Genomic DNA, 21693 nt, shown 5'->3' with positions numbered 1-21693 from the left:
TTACGATGTATTTAATGAAACATGGCCAAAATATCCAAGCTGATTCAGCTACTGGGCTATATTTCAATTATGAACAACTCTATGCTGGTCATTTCCTTCTGGTTGAGCTCTGTGAGAACATGCTAGTCACTGAGTCTATAGAGAGTCCTTTTTTTCTTTATTGACCTCTGCATTGATAATATAGAAATTTGTCATCGCTAGCACTATACCCGAAACTGCTAAAGAAAAAGATTATCAAGATCTTAATGAGCTTTGAGTCTTGGTTTCTTGTGAGCAGGCTTGAACATCTGTTCCTTTCTGCTATCTATCAGTGAGTTGTGTCGTTAAACCAGAAAATTTGATGAATTGAATTCGATTGGTGGATAATATTCAATAACAGTTTTAAAAAAACAACAACAGAATAACAGCCGGACATTGTCACATTTTGGTCAATGCCCGGCGGACGGAGGACACGACCCTAAAAAAGAGAATATGTCCTCCTTTTGCAGGGCGTCTGGTAACCCTAGTCTTACCTGCAGCGTTGAACACATTTTTGGTCAAGGAACAACATACATTTCTGACGACATACAATTCCCATCATATACATTTCTGACCATATACATTTCTGACCACAAGAGAGAGACCAGTCCATTATTTTATGCTATAAAGCCAGAGTTTCTTTGGACGACCCTTTCTTCATGCTCTCTCCACTGTACTTCAAATGTATCCTAGCATTATTTAGATCTAAACCTAGTTGTTGTTTTTTTTTATTTAAGCCTTCAAAATAAGGGAGAGGACTCCAAATGCCTCCAAAACAATGGAGAGGACTCCAAATGCCTCCAAAACAAGGGAGAGGACTCCAAAGTCTTCAAAACTAGGGAAAGAGTTCTAGATATATATTCTGCTCAGGGCCTCATCTTACTTAAAACCGGCCTTGGTTGTATCAAGGGAAGCTTAGCAACAGGAAGGATGTGCCAATTATTTTAGAAAACCCATTCTTTATTCTTTCACCTATTCTGTCTTAGAAAACCATAGTTGAGGCGATTCCCTGGAGCATGAAATCATCTATATTTTCAAATCTGACAGCACGCCATTATGAAAGGTCAGACCCACCCTTACTTAGTAGGTCTATTTCTTAACCAATTGCGCTCGATAACTCTTCGCTGCTTTTCAACCGAAGACAACTATGTACCAGGTGAACTGCCCCTGCCCGCGATCCTCCCCTAGGTCGACATTGTCCACGTTTCGTCTGCTGACATCTAGGTCTATAAACATCTGACATGGCGGCTGTCATCATGCTGTGATCTTATTCGGATATGTATTTAAAAAAAAAGGGGGTTTTGATATATTCTATCTTTGTGCTTCCCGCCATGCAATTGTGTCGGAAGCAGACGACGTCAAAAGGCAGTCACTCGGTTACGTCTCTATTTTTTTTTAAAGCAATCTTCTACGCATCGTGATACTCAGCCAAAAAAACCTGATAGAATATAGAATCTAAAGGGGAGTAATACTTTATGAATGGATATTATGGGAGAAAACTTAACATTTTGTAACTAGATACCATTGGGAGGAGGAAAGGTTGTATAGACCACTGAAAAGATTTTAAGTTAATTTTATATGTGGCTAAATAAATTAAAAACTAGACCAGTCGTCAACGTTTTGTTAATTATTTGTTTTTGACTAATTAGAAGAGAAATCTTGCTAAATATTCATAAAGATATTCATTGTCGGTCTATCACTAGCGCCATTCATAAAATTGTTGATGGCACTAGTGTATTTATATATCGTTATTGTATTATGAATGTAGTGGCGCAACCCAAAGCGTTAGAAACTAAAAATCTATATTGATAAAACTTTCAGTAAGACAGATAAAAAACAGTTTTCTTATTCTACATACTAGGAATGTTGTTATCAAAGAGACTCGGAGTACTATTGTATCTTGGGGACGCGGTGGCTGAGTGGTTAGGCGCTTGGCTTCTGAGCCTGAGGTCCTAGGTTCGAAACTCGGTGAGGACTGGAGTTTTGAGTTTCAGTATTTTTAGGGCGCCCTGAGTCCACACAACTTTGTTGGGGAAAGGCTTAGTCGATTGATCGCTGACCGTTGGCCAAAGAAATGGATGACCTTAACATCATCAGCCCTATAGATCGCAAGATCTGAAAAGGAACTTTACTTTCATAGATTGATCAGAGACTGTGATTAAACGTGAGCCCCCTAGTTTTCCGGCATCACGGCAGACCACAAGTTTCCCGCCTTTTCTATCCGACCAATAAGATGTACATTAGATTTCACTCCGTTCTCCTTTGATCGTATATTTTATTAAATAGTATTTCTTTCGTTTCTTTCTTGGCAGTTCATTCCGTTATTTTTATTCCTTCATTTTATTCTTTTCTTTTTTTTTCTTTGACGTTTTTTTTTTCTCTCCCTATAATGAGATTAACGATTGACGTTCTCTTGTCAGCAGTGGGGGGTTATCTTTTCTTTACCCCAGAGAGTTCTTACCCTTGGGTCCATTCAGTTCCCATTGAAAGCAGTTCAATAACGGAACTATTATTACTTACATTGAACCCGACATAAGCTTACACTACTAGCTCTCCGCCCCTCTCTAACCACGGATCTTGTTCCGATATGGATATACGTGTGTGTGTGTTTGTATGTAGTTGTGTGTGATTGTGTTTATGGTACTGGAGTGAGACCAGTCTGTCAAAGAAGGGCTTACAGTGACATGAACGCTGGTGGATCCCTGTTACCTTCCACTTCTTTAAGTCTTAGGGGCCCTAAATGTCACGTCTGGCTGTGCCCTTAGCCCTGGGCCCGTTGTGTCACAGTAATCATTGGCCTGTGGTATAACCTTGTTACCGGATCTATGAATGGTGTTTTCATGTTGGAATACTTTTTTAAAAAACTTGGAAGTCGCTGTGACTATGTGTTATAGGAACTGAATTCAGTTGTGATTAGCCAGAAATTCAAGTGACCATAGTACATGTTCTTGTTTGCCCCATGAGAGTCATCCACAAGTGACGACTTGTATCCGTTACTGAAGTACTTGATGGATATAAATAATGATAGATCTATAAGAGTCATCCACAAGTGACGACTTGTAGGCCTATCCATTACTGAAGTAGGCCCTACTTGATGGATCTACATAAATGAAAGATCTATAGGGTCATCCACAAGTGACGACATGTATCCATTACTAAAGTACTTGATGGATCTACATAAATGATAACCGTGTAAGGAGGAACGGTCTATGTGGATGACTCCGTTGGTCTCAGATGTCTGTCAGCTCAACACTTCTACTTTTGTTTGGAAACCCAAGGAGTTGTCTGCATGACACAAGCTAGTATGAAATCTGATATTGTGGCTGCACCCTAGCTGTAAAAACATGCAATGGTGTCATTCAGAGTTGGCAGTTAAGCTAATTAAAAAAAGCTCTACACGCCAACGTTATGGAGCCATGTTCATTCATTATGTACCAATACCAGCCCATAGAGAGTATTGTTTTTAAAATATCAAGTACACGCCTCCATGGAAAGGGTAATAGGTCACAGTACTAGTCATAAAATGGAGTTTACAACAAGTCTGGAAAGGAGAGGCTTGCAAATGTGAATTGATTCCCTTGCAAACTAAAGCCATGTTTCGATGTCTTGTCTCTCCATGACCACTGGGATATCAAACTGTTGTTTTTTATTTATAGCAAAATGAAGCTGGGTTACCATACTACACAAAATACAGGTATGAAATATCTATCTATCTATCTATCTATCTATCTATCTATCTATCTATCTATCTATCTGTCCGTCCGTCCGTCCGTCCGTCCGTCCGTCCATCTATCTATCTATCTATCTATCTATCTATCTATCTATCTATCTATCTATCTATCTATCTATCTATCTATCTGTCTGTCTGTCTGTCTGTCTGTCTGTCTATCTATCTATCTATCTATCTATCTATCTATCTATCTATCTATCTATCTGTCTGTCTATCTATCTATCTATCTATCTATCTATCTATCTATCTATCTATCTATCTATCTATCTATCTATCTATCTATCTGTCTATCTATCTATCTATCTATCTATCTATCTGGCTGGCTGTCTGTCTGTCGTTTATTTCTATATAGGGTGTATGAGATATGACTCCTACTACCCCTTAGAACGAACTGCTTCAGTGGTCTTGTTTATAGCTTAGTAATTTTTCCATGCTTTTTTCTTTTGCATAAACCACAAGACCGCAAAAATAAAAAGGTAAAATGATATCGTGTGGTCCAAAAAGGGAAATAGCAGTTATTAGTTTTGTGTTGTCTGTCCGTCCGTCTGTCCGTCAGTCCGTCCCGTTTCAATCTCATAAACCAGAAAAGATATTAAAGATCCAACATAATGATTTTTGAAAATTTTTCTGAAAGTGAAAGATTTAATTTTTAAAATCAACTATTCAAGCAGTGTTTTTCATTAAAATACACCTTTTTTTTTTTATTACTGACTACTGTTGATAGTATAAAAAAAAACACTGGAAACTTTTTAGTAAGGGAAAATTTGTAACACATTTATGCCAACGGTTTTTGATTTTTTAACAAAAAAAAAATGCTTTAAAACATTTGTATTACTAAATTAGGTATTTTCTGTCATACTAGCTAGTTGTAAATTTTTTAAAAAATATTTCCTTTCTTTAACTAAAGCGAAAAGTTTATTTGTTGAGGCTTTGAATGAGAGATTTTCCATTTACAAAAGAAATTAATTTGATAATCATTCAATAACATGTTAGGCCAGGTTCAAATTTAACTATATCTTCATAACTATCAGTTCATTACACACATATGAATATTAACAATGTAATAAAAATAACATTAATAAATCAGCACATTCTATGAAATGAAGTCATTAGTTAAACTAACAATGCAACAGTCTCGGCAACACTTTTGACACCAGCACGTCTCTTTGAATTGTATCGGACGGAGGTGGGGTTGTATGTGATGATACTTTGTAGTTCACAGTTTCTGATAGTCTTTGCCTTTTTTACCAGCCTGGGTGGACCATTTCGGGGACCTATTTTGAGTTTGTGTTTCCACACAATCTCCCTTTATAACCCTGTTTTAATTATTACAGTTTTTATAGTTACAGAACTTTTTTTTCTCCCCAAAGTTTCGCAAAGATCTATATGAAAAGTCACTATTGTATCATATACCATGGTGCCGTGCTGTAGCCAAGGTATGTTACTGGTCTATAGTGTACCAAGAGTAACTAAGGCTAGGTAAGTGATAGTGTTGACACCAGAGTGTAAATGACCTTGGGCACGATCTCTGAGGGAAATTGATTAAAGAAGATCATTGACGAAGTCATTAATGAATGAAATAGAAAATGGGAGCTCACTCTATAGACGGGGAAGGGAGAGAACTCTCTTTTTATGGTTTCGTTGTCTGGAACAGTTTTTTTTTCTTCAGTTGGACTGTGGAGTTTGTTGTGGTAGAGCCCACAGGTGGGCATCTCAAGTGTTGAATAGTGTTGTGTGTTGATATGTGAAGGTGTTGTGTGTTGATATGTGAAGGTGTTGTGTGTTTGTATATGAAGATGCTGTGTGCCTATTTATATTTCCTTCTGCGACTGACTTTAAAAATGGCTTTACTTTGGGTCTCAATTGTTTGTCCCGCGTCCTTTTTTTTTAGAGCTCTACGTATCTTTCAGAGGCCACCTGCTGCCAGCTACTTTCCTTTATGCCAGTGAGGGCGAAATGATGAAAGATAACAGTGCTGTTTATACATGATGATACTTGTTATACATAACGGTACTGTTGATGTATGCTGTTACTATTGATATATGAATCTACTGTTGATACACAATGGTGCTCCTGTAACTGCTGACAGACCTTATATATTTCAGTTGATTACATTCGATTAACAGTGCTGTTTATACATGATGATACTTGTTATACATAACGGTACTGTTCATATGTGTTGTTGCTGTTGATACGTGAATCCTCTATTGATACGCGATGGTGCTTCTATAACTGTTGACAGACTTAACATATTTCAGTTGACAGCATTCGATGTATGATGGCGTGTATATAAACATCTTTCTATTTTGGAGACGAATCGATTTATTGATAGGCTTATCTCTGGGAGAAATGTGTCCAGTGTGCCCACTGTTTACTGAGCAGCAACGCTGTGCGTGACCAGTACCACTGGTCATAGTTGCGTTTACCTACATAGTCCGTGAACAGAACGATTGGTCACACTGGATCTAAATGAAAGCACACTGAAAGGTCATCCTACTTGACCAAAGTAAGTTTAAGAACGGCATAGATTGATACCAAATTACTGATAACACCGAAGACAGCGAATGCTTGAGCAGCTGTTGTAATCGATTACCCCCACGGACGTAATCACAAATCGATAACAAAAGCCTTGATGTTCTTCCATCATATCGAAGCGGCGATCGCGCCGAGACACTCGATTCTGCCCTTCTAGCCCCCCCCCCCGACACAATAAATTAGCCATTCTCAGCAGGACTGGGGAATCATATAGTAAACTTCCGTGAGAGACTAGAGAACAGGTTGGTGATGGATATTTGTTTTTCCAACAATCTATGTTTACAGTGTTGCCATGGTAACGCCCATACTAGACATTACAACACAATCTTATTCATGGCAAACCAGTATCACAGACTAAAAACGCAAAATACCTAGGTGTTATAATAAATGAAAAACTGTCATGGAATCCACATATTGATGAAACTACAAAAAAATCAAACAAAGCATTAGGATTTATTAAAAGAAATTTCTATAAATCAAATAAGAACATAAAACTAAAATGTTACTTAACCTTGGTTAGGCCAATAATAGAATATGCATCCTCCGTTTGGGACCCCTCAACTCAAGAAAACATTAAGAAACTGGAACAGACACAAAATAGAGCAGTGAGATTCATAACAAACGAATATTCACATTTGACTAGAGTAACACCTTTAGTAAAATCACTAAATTTAGAAAGTCTTCAGGACAGAAGGCTCAAAAGTAAAGTAGCAATCATACATAAAACACTGAACCATAATCTTCAAATACAAAAACAAAATTTAATAAAATACTCTGAAAGACACAAAGATAAAGGCACATTCCTCGTCCCATATGCTAGGACAAATTTGTACAAATACTCCTTCTTCCCTAGTGCTATTAGAGCATGGAATGGGTTGCCTGAGCTAGCCAGGAAAACCAGTGACTTGGCAGAATTTAAGTCATTGGTTAATATGCATGACTAAATGCATGACGCGTAGGACGTAATCATCTTCTTTTTTGAAGTAACGTCTGTATTATATAAGATAAGATAAGATAAGACAATCTCTATAGAGTTCTTTCAATACTTATCGCTCACTGATGTTGATTATTCAACAACGTTAACTAGTGCCCGTTTTGTTTCATGTTTAGAAGGAACCAAATCGGTACCCGACAATAAACTAGATGTTACTAGATCCTAACTTTGGCGCATGTTAATAATAGCGGGGTTTTGTATTAGTTCTGCTTCATTGATTTAACTCCCCTTGTTTGGCTATTCGTTCTTCGCACAGGAGAGTAGTCTCCCTTTGTTAGTCTGGCCTTGTTGCTCATGTGTTACTGTGCCGTGGTGTAACAAGTGATTGTTTTATAATTAATGTCTGTTTGAGAAATTGAATTATCTGGAGACTGTGATCGCTGTATACAAACACGGATTCTTTGAAAGATTTTAAAGTTAATATTTATTCGATACAGATCATGGAGGAATAAAGATATTTGGTTTAGACATTGTTTTCACGAGTGACCTACTTTCTGAAATCTTCTGCTCGAAGGTCAAGGTTTACTCCAATTGATATGCAAATTTCTGTAGATCATGTCAAATATTTGTATTAAAGTTAAAATAAAAGCGTTCAACTACAAAGATGGTTATTACTATGAGAACAGTTTGACTAATGAAACACAAAGGCACTGTGTGATACAACATGACGCAAAAGTTGCTTGCATTTTATTATCTCCGTGAGGTGGCTAAGTCCAGATAAACAACTGGTCATCTTGTTTAGACCTATCACGTGGTTGTGTGTCCTGGACATCATCATGTTATCTGATCAGCGGCTTCAGAACTTGATTTTTCTGGGTAGGTTTTTGGCCTCAAATCTAGTTTTTGTTTATAACTATGTGCGTTATAGGGTGAAAAAAAAAGGGGGGGGTGTACTTTTCAGAGGACAAGCATTCTAGTGTAAAATGTACAATTCCTGTCACGATGTTTCACTGAAGTACATTAGCCTATATTTTGCACCTACTTTGTATGAGCACTAGGTTGACATGTACATCCAGTAGATTGGTCATTGTAGATATAGAATGGATTCGTGTCAATCTTACGCAATATGAAAGTATGCAAACAAAATGGCAGTACTGTAATAAGTGAAAAGAAGTTTCTATGTGAAGGAGTTTTTCTAGTTCAAATAAAAGAGCAGTTTGTTTTTCTCATCTGTATTTTTTTTTTCATTCTCTTACTTTTTATAAAGCTTATTTCAACTCAGTCTGTCTGACTGTCTGTCTGCTTTTTTCATTTACAAAAAAAATCCCCTTTTGATTCTCTCTCATTGACTTTGTCCCTCTCACTATCAACGTCTCTCTGTCACTGTCAACGTCTCTCTGTCACTGTCAACGTCTCTCTGTCACTGTCAACGTCTCTCTGTCACTGTCAACGTCTCTCTGTCACTGTCAACGTCTCTCTGTCATTGTCAACGTCTCTCTGTCACTGTCAACGTCTCTCTGTCACTGTCAACGTCTCTCTGTCACTGTCAACGTATCTCTGTCACTGTCAATGTCTCTCTGTCACTGTAAACTTCTCTCTGTCACTGTCAACTTCTCTCTGTCACTCTCAACGTCTCTCTGTCACTGTCAACTTCTCTCTGTCACTGTCAACATCTCTCTGTCACTGTCAACTTCTCTCTGTCACTGTCAACTTCTCTCTGTCACTGTCAACGTCTCTGTCACTGTCAACTTCTCTCTGTCACTGTCAACTTCTCTCTGTCACTGTCAACGTCTCTCTGTCACTGTCAATGTCTCTCTGACACTGCCAACGTCTCTCTGTCACTACCAACGTCTCTCTGTCACTGTCACCTTCTCACTGTCACTGTCAACTTCTCACTGTCACTGTCATTCTTTCTCTTTCCATTTCATCTTTCTTTTTTGTGTGTGCGTGTATTTTCTCGCTCTCTTTCTGTCTCTGTCTTTCTATCTCTCTAAATATGTTCACCCACACCTTAATGTACCCTCAGTCCATCTATCTTTCTATTCTTTTACGCCTCAATATTTTTTCTTAATACAACCAGTTCATTCCTATCTCTCTCTCTATCTCTCTCTTTTGCTGCCTCTGTCTTTCTGTCTCTCTAAATATGTTCACCCACACATTAATGTATTCCTATCTGCTGGACGGACGTTCTGTGAAACACCTTCCCATCCCCGACCAAACTGCGCGATGGCTGCGCCACTGTGACACAAACTCAATTGTATTGCAACACTTTAATTTTAAATGACAAATGTCAGATAAGTGTCACTAGCTCTCGTGTCATTCTCTATTAAATTTACTTTGGATAAAGCGGATGTATACTACAGTTAGCAGCGTTAGTACACCAGGACATGTTGTTATTATTTTTTTTTGAAGGAACTATTCTGTAACTCAGTTTGTGAAAATGTTTGAGCCAATCAGATCTTTAACTTTTTTGTAGCGATTTCCAATGTTACGTTCAATTTATTTAAATCAAACAGGTTGTTTTAAATCTTTCAATGCTTTTGCAAACAATGTTTTGCATGAAAAGTCGTTTTAATTATATTAAAATATGTGGGTTTTTTTTAAATATATTTTCCCAGAGGCGTAGCTAGGGTTGGGAGGATAGGGGGAGAATTTGAAAATCCCCCGGACCCCCACTTGAAGGGATCAAAATGAATGGTTTTTTTTTATTAATATTAAATACTACGCAAAATGAAGGGGTCCCCAAAGAGTTCCAGCCCCCGGGCACCCAAATGTTGGCAAATTCCTTGCTACGCCACTGTAGTTACCTCTCGTATATTATTAAACCTCCTATGTGTCAGATGTTTCCTGCTAAAGATTGAAACAGTCAGGACCAGTAACTTGGTTTTGTTGTTTCAATTTGATACTTAATTAGTTAGACTTGTTCATTTTGTGTAAGTTTCATTTCATTGTTTGCCTTTATCTTTCAACAGAGCAGCTCAAGAAAGGGAAACCTGGACTCGAGAAAAGCAGTGCTGGAGTAGGTCACGCTCGTGAACCTGGAGCAGACGTCAAACGTTCAACCTCGACGTTTCTACCCTCCACATCTTCACCGACACGTACACAAAGTCTAAGGACATCTGGGAGCAGGTCCAGCAACGGTCTTAAACTTGACAACGGCTCATCCCACGAGCCGGCACCTAGCCCATCAAGCGCATCAGTCTCATCCTTCAGCCTCACCACTAACTCGCCTTCGTCCAGCGTCAAAGCATCTCAGTCGTCTCCCAGGCAAAACAACAACAACAGCGCCAGACCTAAGCCCACTGTCCGACAATCATTGGCAGCCAAGAGTGATCACTCTAAATCACATGAGGACAAAACATATAATGATAACTTAGAGGGTAGCAAAGCTTCCGATGCTTCCAAAGTGTCACAAAAGACTGACCTCGGAGCAGAAAGCTCCAGCGTTTTGGAGCAGGTCAAAGCTAAACTTGAATCCAGAAGAAATAGCTCTAATAATGAGTTAAAAACTCCAGACCACCTAAGGTCCACTCTGACCAAATCTCTTGCAACACCTCTGGAAACCCCAAGCTCAGATGATGTGTTTAGCTTCCCAGAGTCGAAAAAGACACAGGACACGTCTGAGGATCAAAATTTACGACGAGGGTCAACCGGTGGTGAGCGATACAGAGAGGCCCGCCATCACATTTTGAAACTATCAGGACTAACATATGGACAGAAGCCTTCCTTGACCACAGATCATCTGTCACCTACAGCAGAAGTTAAAGCTGACATTGTACGTTCTATTGAGGCAGCAAAGTCTCCCCATGAAATTAAAACTCTTACAAATGAAAAATCCATTAAAAATTCTGATTCCCCCCTCAGCACTCATTCCTCCAAAGGGCAGTCCAAACAAGGCGACGACTTAGATGCTGAGTATAAAACATCTCCCCAGAGTATAATTCCAAAGGCTGTAGGATCGGTAACCGACAAAAAGGAGCCACTTCATAAGCAAATACCACCAGATGAACTTTTGAATTTATCTGACAGTTCGGGTAAACCCGTTTCTCATGGAGTTAAAGATGACGTAAGGAAGACTGGTCAACTTAGCCACGTGACAAATGAAGAACAGAAGAGGACTCCTAAAACGAGTACAATTTCTACACTCAAGTCTGGCGCCGTGCCGGAGACGCCAGTCAAGAGAACTAGAAGTCTTTACACACCTGGTAAGTCTTCACTGGACAGTAGAAACAAAAACGTTGACTTGACGGACATGTCCACCATTGAAAGTGTTGTAATCACTGCTAGAGCCATTTGTGAGAAACCAACGGAAGATCTAAAGCAATCAGATAGTGACACCTCTGGTGAAACGGTGATGCCAGTGTTAAATTTGGTTTCAAATAATCAGAATGACCATTTGGATTCTGTGAAGCCAGACTCGGTTCTGAATACAACGCAGAAGATGGAACCCATACTTCACACTGTGGGCGTTACCATTGCTTCAGAAACTGTGGAACTTCCTTCCAAACCGACGCTCACCAGATCTCGGCCAGTAGGTCGAAGTCTCACAGAGTCTCGTACGTCTCGTCCGGAAATGTACCGCGACGACCGTTTCCTTGCTCGCATTGATGAGAACGCGGAGCTCCACAAGGATAACAGCGTGGAGATGCACCAACATGAACCTCAGCAGGAGATCCTACAGCACCATGAGCCACAGCAGGAGATCCCACAGCCCGTTACAAGGCAGCGCAAAGTTGGCGTTATCATGACCGGGGCTCCACCAGCGATGGAGTCCAAACCTGACATCACAGAGGATTGTCAAGTTGCTAGACATCCCGGCTACGGTCTTCGCTTAGCACCTCAGGAACCAGAAGGCAGCCATCTGAACAGTTTACTACGAGATTTCCAACTACAGAAACCCGTGGACGAAGAATCTCTCGTGGCTAGAATGAAGCGATTCTCTGCGCCGGCTCCAAACTATGTCCAGATGCAGGTAGCGTCGTCACATTTGGATGACCAGTCTAAAAGGCGACACTCGGAGATCTACAACAAGCAAGAGGCCATCAAAATAGAGCAGGCGTTTTCTAGCCTGTTGGAGGACCTTGAAGTGGTCAGTGGGTCCGAGAGTAACATCTCAGACCACGAGCACTCCGAAAGCGACGATTCTTTAGCTTCCAGTCATGAATCGTCTGCCTCTCTGGACAGCTCTTACCAAACTCTTAAAACCCTGGGAAACAAAGAATTACCATCTTCACTTCCTTCAAAATCTGAAGAACAGAATAACGAACCTTTGACCTCTTATCAGCACCATGACCTCACCAGTACACACCATACGGATATAACCACATCTGACAAAGTCAAGGACTATCACAAGGATGGACTGTCCAGCATGTCCCAAGAAGACAGTGGAATAGCTCTATCTCCAGAGGAATTACCTCAGAAGCAGGTGAGTCACTTAAGTCAACAGAATTATCCAATGGTCAAGTGCTTTAGTGTAGGTACAATTACTACTGGCATTTCAAGTAGAGATGGGAATCGAACCCAGCTTTAAAAGTTCGGTTCGGTTCGATGACGAAGTATAGTTCGGGTTCGGTTCGGTTCAATGACGAGTATAGTTCGGGTTCGGTTTGATGACGAGTATAGTTCGGGTTCGGTTCGGTCAGGTCTAAAGTTCGGTTTCGGTTCGATGTTATGAAATTAGTTAATAGCAAATTTAGGTACATTTAATAATGGTTAATTCAGTTATTAATTAGATAAAACATCGATGTGAAACCTCGGCCGGTGGGCCATTTTAATTTCCGACACTTGTGTCGCGGGCCACATGGCAAAAAGGAAGAAAAAAAAAAACATTACATGAAAAAAATAAAACACTTTTATTAGAAACCCGTGGGTATAATTTTAAAAAGTTTCCCTTTTAGTTCGGTAGTAAGTGAAGTTCGGTTCGTTCGTTTCGGGTTCGGGTTCGGTTCGTTTCCCATCTCTAATTTCAAGCTTAGTTATCTTATCTTATATAATACAGACGTTACTTCAAAAACAGAAGATAATTACGTCCTACACGTATCCGTGTGTTAGTCTAGTCGCGCGTGTTGAATAGAGACTTCAACTCTCTGCTAAGTCATTGGATTTTCCTGGCTGATTCAAGCAACCCGCTTTCATGGCACATGTACAGATTTGTTAAATCTACTAGTTACTGCGAAGTAATATCTTAGTGAACATGACTAGTTTATATGTTCAACTTAACCTGTGTCTTTGTGAACGAATTGACCTCGCTATGAAATCGAGGCTGGATCGGACCTCATTAGTATCACACTTGAAAACTAACCGAAATCAGCTTGTGCTATATTTAGATATTAATGACGTAATCGCTCGTTTGATCTGACGGGTATTCTCCCACCCCCCACGAAAGTAATCGATCGGACGTGTCTTTTTTTATTAATTGATACGAATAGAAACCTGATTGGCAGGTGATCAATGTAAATAAGTCCTAAGTCGAAGAGGACTTTGAAGAGGCAATTGATCAGAAAAAAGAGGGGGGTTAGACAGAATGAGAAAGTGGACGAGAGATTAACAGAAGGATAAATAAATGTCCATGAAAATATTCATTATTTTTTATGCAATCGGTGCATTGTAATTATTATGTCAGTTATTTCTTTTCATAATGACCAAGACAATGTATTCTGAATTGGTCCCATCTTTATAAAAACCAGTATAACATACTGCATTATGCCTTGATAAAATAAGCTCATTTTTCTTTAACACAGTACACAGCATAGACTTAAAAGTGCAGACGTGAATAAATTAAATAAAATTATAGCCCCTGAACTAGATCTAATACTCTAAGATGGCTGTGGCTCAAGAAGAAGTCAATCTGACCTGAAGTATTTTGTAACGACACTGTTATCATTACTTAAGGATTCATAAGATAAGAGATAAGATATAAGATAAGATAAGATAATATTATTGATCAAATCAAATGGAAATTCTGTTTGACTACAATTAACAACATGAAAAGGGACATTATAATTTTTATCAAAGAAAAACAGTCTAAGAGTCTATAGCAGCGGTTCTCAACCTTTTAAGCCCGACGACCCCTTTTTACAATCCCCCACTCTGCCGCGACCCCCTCCCCCCTCCTCACACACACATACAGCAATAGAAGAATAGTCAAAAACAATCCATATTTTCGATGGTCTTAGCCGACCCCTGGCAAATTGTCATTCGACTCCCAAGGGGGTCGCGACCCACAGGTTGAGAACCCCTGGTCTATAGCATTACTTATTTTAATCATAGTTCTGTACGTCACGTAAATGTACCTCATCCTAACAGTTTTAAGCGTGAATATATTTATGTACTCTTTTACCACAATTAAAGTTATAATTATTAATATAATTTCAAGCTCAAATTCACTATTGATTGTTGGTTCTAAAATACATGATGAAAAGTAATTATTCCATCTCGTAGATACTACACTACAATGTTTGCTGTAACTATAATAAAGTTTTAAAAAAAAGGCAAATAATAGAGGCGACGAGCCCATGGATATACAAGGTGTATGAGCACAATGAAAAGCACTAATACTGAGGTTTCCTAAAACAAAATAAAAGAATAAATCATTGTTTTATTTTTAAGACTAAGCTAATGACTCCAAAATGTTAATAAAAACAAGGTCCTAAATAAAGATTAGAAGGTCTAAGACAAAACAACAACACAAAGTATAGATTCAAGATTGCAAACTGGCAACAATAAAAAAAAAAAAAGATTGCCAAGTATAACACCGCATAGATCTATATACTATTATGGGATATACAACTATTTAAAATTGTTGGGATTATTCATACATACAAATAACCTACCGATTGACGGCCGCAGACAGCACCTGGGACGCCTGCTTGGCCATATTGTCAGAGCATTGAGTGGGCAGTGGATTGACCAATAGACCAATTCCTAATAACAAGATAAGGATTGGAACCTGAGATCCTCATTTCAGCATTATGGGCTTAACCATTCAGACAACAAACTTCATGAGGGTCCCAGGGATGTTGACATTTACACAGCATATCTCCACTGGCCATCAGCTTGTGGTGGCCATCAGCTTGTGGTGGCCATCAGCTTGTGGTGGTCATCAGCTTGTGGTGGCCATCAGCTTGTGGTGGTCATCAGCTTGTGGTGGCCATCAGCTTCATGGTTGTGACTCAAACCCACGTCGTTGTTTTAATAACTCACACCTCAATGTCTTGACCACTTGTGATCAAGATCTCTACAAAAAATGGATCTTTCTATATAGACATCTCTCTTTTATCGTTATATAACCTGGCTCAAAGTCTACGCTGCTGTTTATAAAACTAAAATCTTCACAGCTCCGGGTCGAGGCTAGGTGTCACTATTGTCAAGAAAGACAACTCAATTTACTTTTGATGTAAAGCCCGGGTAAATCCACGGTTGCCCCCCGTGGTTGCACAACTACTAGCCAGAGATTTTTGTTTCATTTTTTTTAGTACACATTGCTGGGAGGGCGTCTGTCTCGTGTGTCACACGCTCTACAATATATACAATAGAACAAGATTAAGAATGTCACAGCATTCTTCTCCTACCCTAACCCCTCTCTCTTTCAGACTTCTTGTTTATCTTTGTTATTACATGTTAAATAAACGAAATCTCTAAGCCAAACGGTGTCAATATTAATGGAAATCTTTAGGTCAAGGGTCCATATGAATACGCAAGTCAATAAAACTATATCTCCTAACCAGTCTATGTCAACATTTGTGCAGGTCCTCGGGCCCAGGTGTCATATGAGTATATTAATAGGAATTATATATATTTGTAATCATATATATAGATAGATATGTGTGTGTGTGTGTGTTAGACTGTATTTAATAAGTAAATTCCTATATAATAAATATTTGTACAAATCATTAGGTCCAGCGGACATTTATACATTTGACACTAACGTCAGATGGCAAATTAAATGACTTGTTAAAAGATATTAAAGTCTACATTTTGTATTGTTATAGTAGTGATGCATATAGGTGTGTGTGTGTGTGGGGGGGGTCTTTCCACATCCACATCTTGTTCTGGAAACATGCTTATGCAATGTTTCTGATGAGCTTGACCTGATGCTTGACCATTTGTTGTACTTTTGTAGTGTTCAGAGCTACAACGTTGACTAACTGACCCCTACAGGTTACGTCATTTTTTATATACACGATTACTCCAAACTTGGACTCACTCGGTTGGCGCGGTGGCTGGGCGGTAAAGCGCTTGGCTTCCGAACCGTGGGGTTCCGGGTTCGAATCCTGGTGAAGACTGGAAACTTTGGGCGCCTCTGAGTCCACCCAGCTCTAATGGGTACCTTAAATGTGTTGGGAAAAAAGTAAAGGCGTTTGGTCGTTGTGCTGGCTACATGACACCCTAGTAAACCGTGGTTCACAGAAAAAGATGACCTTTGCATCATCTGCATTATAGATCACTAGGTCTGAAACGGGAGACTTTTTTTTTTAATTTATAGACAAACTCACACACAGGCTTACACAAAATAAACATCACACAAGCACATGCACATCGCACGAACTCACGCCTTCAAACATATTTCCACGGGAGACAATATTCTTATTGTTAGAATGAAAAAAATGGAGGCGGCCAATGAAGTTGAATCTGTGCTAGGATGCCAAGGGAGAGTAATGTGTATATCTTGAAACAACATTCTGTGGAACATTTTTTGCATGGACTATGGACTTATATCGATCGTATGTTATTTTGGTGAGATCTACATTTGTTATAGTATAACATGTAACCGTAATATCGAAAACTTTATGACTAAATATCTCTATGCATTCAATGTAGTTTTACTTATGTACCGTAGACTTAATAATACTTTATATGCGTCCTTTAAATCTATATAGATAAATTGTTTACAGATCTCGATATAATGAACTCTCAATATACTATTGTCAATTGCCATTTCAAAACTTCGTAAACTCCGCACTAGACAGATGTTGGCTCCAGTGGCGTCACTAGGCTCCATTTATCGGGGGGGGGGGGATTGTGTGAGATGGGGGTGTGGTGGCTGAGTGGTAAAGCGCTTGTCTTTCGCATCGAGTGGTCTCGGGATCGAATCGCGGTGATGACTAGAATTTTGAATTTCTGGATCTTTAGGGCGCCCCTGACCTCCACCCCTGGAATTATTTAGGGGTTTTGTCGTTATGCTGACCACATGACACCCTTGATAACCGTGGACCACATTGATGGATGCATCGTTGATTGTCCCATAGGTACCTTACTTTTTGTGTGAGTACAAAGCTTATATCAATTCACTCTGTTTGTCTGTCTGGTACAAATCTTGTACACGTTATTTCTCCCACTTCCCATTCTCGGATCAAGTTGAAACTTGACACAATTATACATTGTCGATGACGACAAATGAATCCATCAAATAAATTAACAATTCGGTTAGTCAATTAGTGGAAATAATAATTTTTTTTCTAGAAAAAGGGTGATTAATTTTGCAATATTGATAGTTATGGATATAATAGTGTGGTTCTTCCCCATATGTAAGCTTTATTATTATTTTCTAATCTACTTGCTACTTTGTGAGATCAGTGGCTGAGTGGCTTCAAACTGTTGACGTGAAAGAGCAAGAGTTCGAGCTCGATAATTTAGATTGAACCCGAGCTGATATCCCCCCTTCCCCACCCCTCATGTCCACTGTAGAGACCAGAGCTCTCAGCTTGATAGAGAAACATGGAAGACGCTCTTTACAAAAGCAATTATATAATAATAATAATAATAATAATAATTTAAGAAAAACTGAGATAGAAAAACAAAGAAAATATGGGAACCTAGGCTTGGAGATTAAGCGTCTATGGAAATTGTCCAAAATAACAATATACCCCATTGTTATATCAACCGAGGGGATAATAACAACTGACCTCACAGACACCTTCAAGGCCCTTAACATTCATAGGAACATCTTCGTCGCCTGTCAGAGGGCGGTACTTCTGCAGACCTGCCACATCACCAGAAAATTCCTAAGTGGAAACTGTTAAAGGGACTACGATGAATTTTGTTTCTCTTTAGCGAAACTCGACCCTGGCAGCGTCAGAGAATGACTACTCGTTCATTTCTAACATAATAATAATAATAATATACTAAAATGTGTTGATGTAGTTTACGTCATAGTGGGAGATTTACATTGGCGTTGTCATATAAGGGGAAATCAGGGGCGGTGTTGTTTTTTTTCGAAAATTATTAACGAAATGAATGGAGTGGGGGCGGCGGGGGGGTGTCAATGTCATAGAAAATAGTTTGATATTATTATTTCCAATTTGTCTAAATTATGAAATACTTTTCAATAGGCCCTAAAAAGTCTTTTGTTCCTCATCGATAGAATAGTTGGTAGCTGTATTGTAGATATTGTATCTGCCACGCTAAGTCCAAGCTGTAATGTATGACCTGGCACTGTAAGACTGTAGAATTCTCTTCAAGTTAAAAACAATTATTGCCTGGATTTACTTCTTGATAAGACAGTTACATAGCGAAGAGAACAGCTTACGTGTCCTTGCTGAGGAGAGAGACAGAGGGAAGAAGTCTATGTAAAGTGGGAAGGGAGGTAACTCTAAAAAATATTTCTGACTTCTGCTGAAAAGAAAACAGCTAACACTAAATCTCTTTTTTCCAATATGATTTGTCTGTGTCTTTTTCCCACTTCTCTACCACTAAAATTCCTATTTACAACAATGAAAAAAAACATGTCTGTCCACAATAACAAATAATAATAACAAATAATAATAATCTAATATCTTGACGACATCTCGGATTATCTAGCACTGTTAAGTTTTGATTTATTTGATACTGTCAGACTGCACCGTGTGTGCGCGCGAAGAAATGATTACCTGGGATCTTGCTTAATGTTGGTATCTATTGATATGGTGGCAGATACTACCTCATAACAATAGTACGAGATTAAAGGGACCAAGTATTGTTATCCCTTATCCTCCACCACCCCCCTCCTTCCAAGAAAAAAAAAATACAGTATCATCTGTTTGTGCAAATAAACACACACACACACACACAAAATAAATACAGGTGGAAATAGAGGGAAGAATTGATTAATTACATCAAACTACTTTGTCCTAAAGTTTGGATACAAATTTAAAAATCCACTTGTATAGACCGAAGCATTATCTTATATATAAATAATTAGTACAGACGTTACTTCAAAAAAGAAGATAATTACGTCCAACGTATTTCATGGGCATTATAGGGCATGCGTCTAACGGCGGTTTTTCTTTTTATAGAGCTTTTTGATTGTAACGTTTGTGTGTGCCTAATGGGTTGCCTATTTGGGCAGATGTGTTCTGTATGATATGTCTATTTGGGCAGATGTGTTTTGTATGATATGTCTATTTGGGCAGATGTGTTCTGTTTGAGTTGTCTATTTGGGCAGATGTGTTCTGTTTGAGTTGTCTATTTGGGCAGATGTGTTCTGTATGATATGTCTATTTGGGCAGAGGTGTTTTGTATGATATGTCTATTTGGGCAGATGTGTTCTGTTTGAGTTGTCTATTTGGGCAGAGGTGTTTTGTATGATATGTCTATTTCGGCAGATGTGTTCTGTATGAGTTGTCTATTTGGACAGATGTGTTTTATATGATTTGCCTATTGGGGCATATATGTTCTGTATTATTTAACTATTTGGTAAGATGTGTTCTGTGCGAGTTCCCTGTTTTGTCATGTGTTCTGTAGACTTGTTAGTTCTAAATGTTCATTTGGGTATCTGAATGGACCTCATTCCCCAATCGTAAAACAAACAACATTGAGTCACATGCTTCTCTATCTCTTCTATACAAATTACGATCTAATTTTAATCACCAATGATTATCACGTGACAGTTTTTTTCCGTTGTGTTAGCAATTTTATCACGTGACCGTTCGTTTTTTGGTGAATGAGGTCCATTGTGAATGACTTGTCTATTAGACTAGAAGTGGTCTTGGTGGCTTTCTTTTTTTACACCACCTTATGCAGTGATAAATCGTGTATCGTATCTAAAGACCATTAAAATCCTACGTCCTAAGCGTATCGTGTGTTAAACCTAGATATATAATTGGTTTTATTGACTATAAACGAAATTGGCGGCTTTTCAAAGTCTGAATGAAGACCATGTACATTGGCATTGTTAACTTTGCATTCACCAAGGCTCGGATAGCAAGTTTTAATTGAAACACTGCTTGGGTCACAGCTACCACATTTGTGTCCCTCAAGCTACTGGTTATACTGACCTTTCTCGTGTCAAATGGAAAGTGAAATGACCCCTTTCAGACCTTGCGATCTCGAGGACAGATGATGTATAGGTAATGTGTTTCTATGGCCGACGGTTAACGAGGGTATCATGCGGCCAGCACAATGACCAACCGCCTTTATTTTCTTAACTAATAGCTCTACTCATTAGAGTTGGGTGGACTCGGGGCGCCTTAAAATCATGAAAAGGCTTCACTGAGATTGGAACCCGGGACCCATCGGTTCGGAAGCCAAGCGCTTTACCACTTGGCTACCCCGTGCCACACATACCTTCTACTTAAGGTCACGTGGTCTACATTTGAGTCTCCCACAAACTGACCGCACGCATCACATATATGTCAAAATGTAGAGACTGCAACTAGCATACACACTGATCCACCGACCACACAGACTCCCACAGCCCACACACTGGTCCACCGACCACACAGACGCCCACAGCCCATACACTGATCCACCGACCACACATGCCCACACAGTATGTGCAAGCCGCTGAAAGCTTGTTAACCTACGCCCAGATCAACATTAGATCCTGCTGTGTCACTGAGGTATTTGGAGCCAACTTATCAACTGGCTATCATCCTTTTAAGCCTTTGAACCTGCAGTTCTTGCACCTGTGCTCATTCTGTAGGTCATTAATGGTGGTCAAGGGTTTTAGTTTCCTGTACTTATATTACGAACTTTTGCTGCTTGATCTGTTATTTATCTAGAGATTTAAATCCCTGTTTCCGTGTCAACGGAGACAGCCTTTGTTACATTCTACGGACAGATGGACCATCTCTAGTTTATTCTATGAATTTCTTTACCTCATGTAGGTAAAAGTGGTATTCAGACTACATTTTGAAACACCAATAATCAAGATTTTAATTGCAAGATTACAAAATTAGAAAACATATACATATCTCATTTGGACACACTTTGCTCACACTATAACACTATTAGACACACTATATAACACTGTAAGACACTTTAGACACACTGTGACAGTGTAGCACTCTTTGGACACACTAAAATGCACCAACCAACGAATCCAATGCATGGCTTACAATTTCGTAAAGCGGTACTATCTTTCATTTAGTTATCTTGTTTGCTCACGACTTATCTCGACAACTTCCGGTGTCGTCTTGACCCCCACCCACCCCCTCCGCACCTATCCCCACAGCTCGACCCCTAAAAAATTGTAAACACGACAGAACGAGGCTAAACC

At 39.2% G+C, this 21693-nt stretch overlaps 1 protein-coding gene across 5 annotated transcripts in view; it reads left to right on the top strand.

The window, feature by feature from the left end:
* The window catches only part of LOC106051420 (uncharacterized), a 187175-nt gene that overhangs the window by 61807 nt on the left and 103675 nt on the right, over positions 1-21693 (top strand). For 4 of the 5 annotated variants that reach the window (XM_056007179.1, XM_056007178.1, XM_056007177.1 and 1 more), the window contains exon 6: positions 10190-12642. In XM_056007179.1, the coding sequence (XP_055863154.1) occupies positions 10190-12642 (2453 nt within the window). Of the gene's footprint in view, positions 1-2679; positions 3713-10189; positions 12643-21693 lie in introns of those variants that run through there. The other variant, XM_056007180.1, reaches the window with a different exon arrangement.

This window comes from Biomphalaria glabrata, chromosome 12, assembly GCF_947242115.1.
Source record: "Biomphalaria glabrata chromosome 12, xgBioGlab47.1, whole genome shotgun sequence".
Classification (NCBI taxonomy): domain Eukaryota; kingdom Metazoa; phylum Mollusca; class Gastropoda; family Planorbidae; genus Biomphalaria; species Biomphalaria glabrata.
Note: the sequence above shows the minus strand (reverse complement) of the source record. Positions and strands in the feature narration are given on the sequence as shown.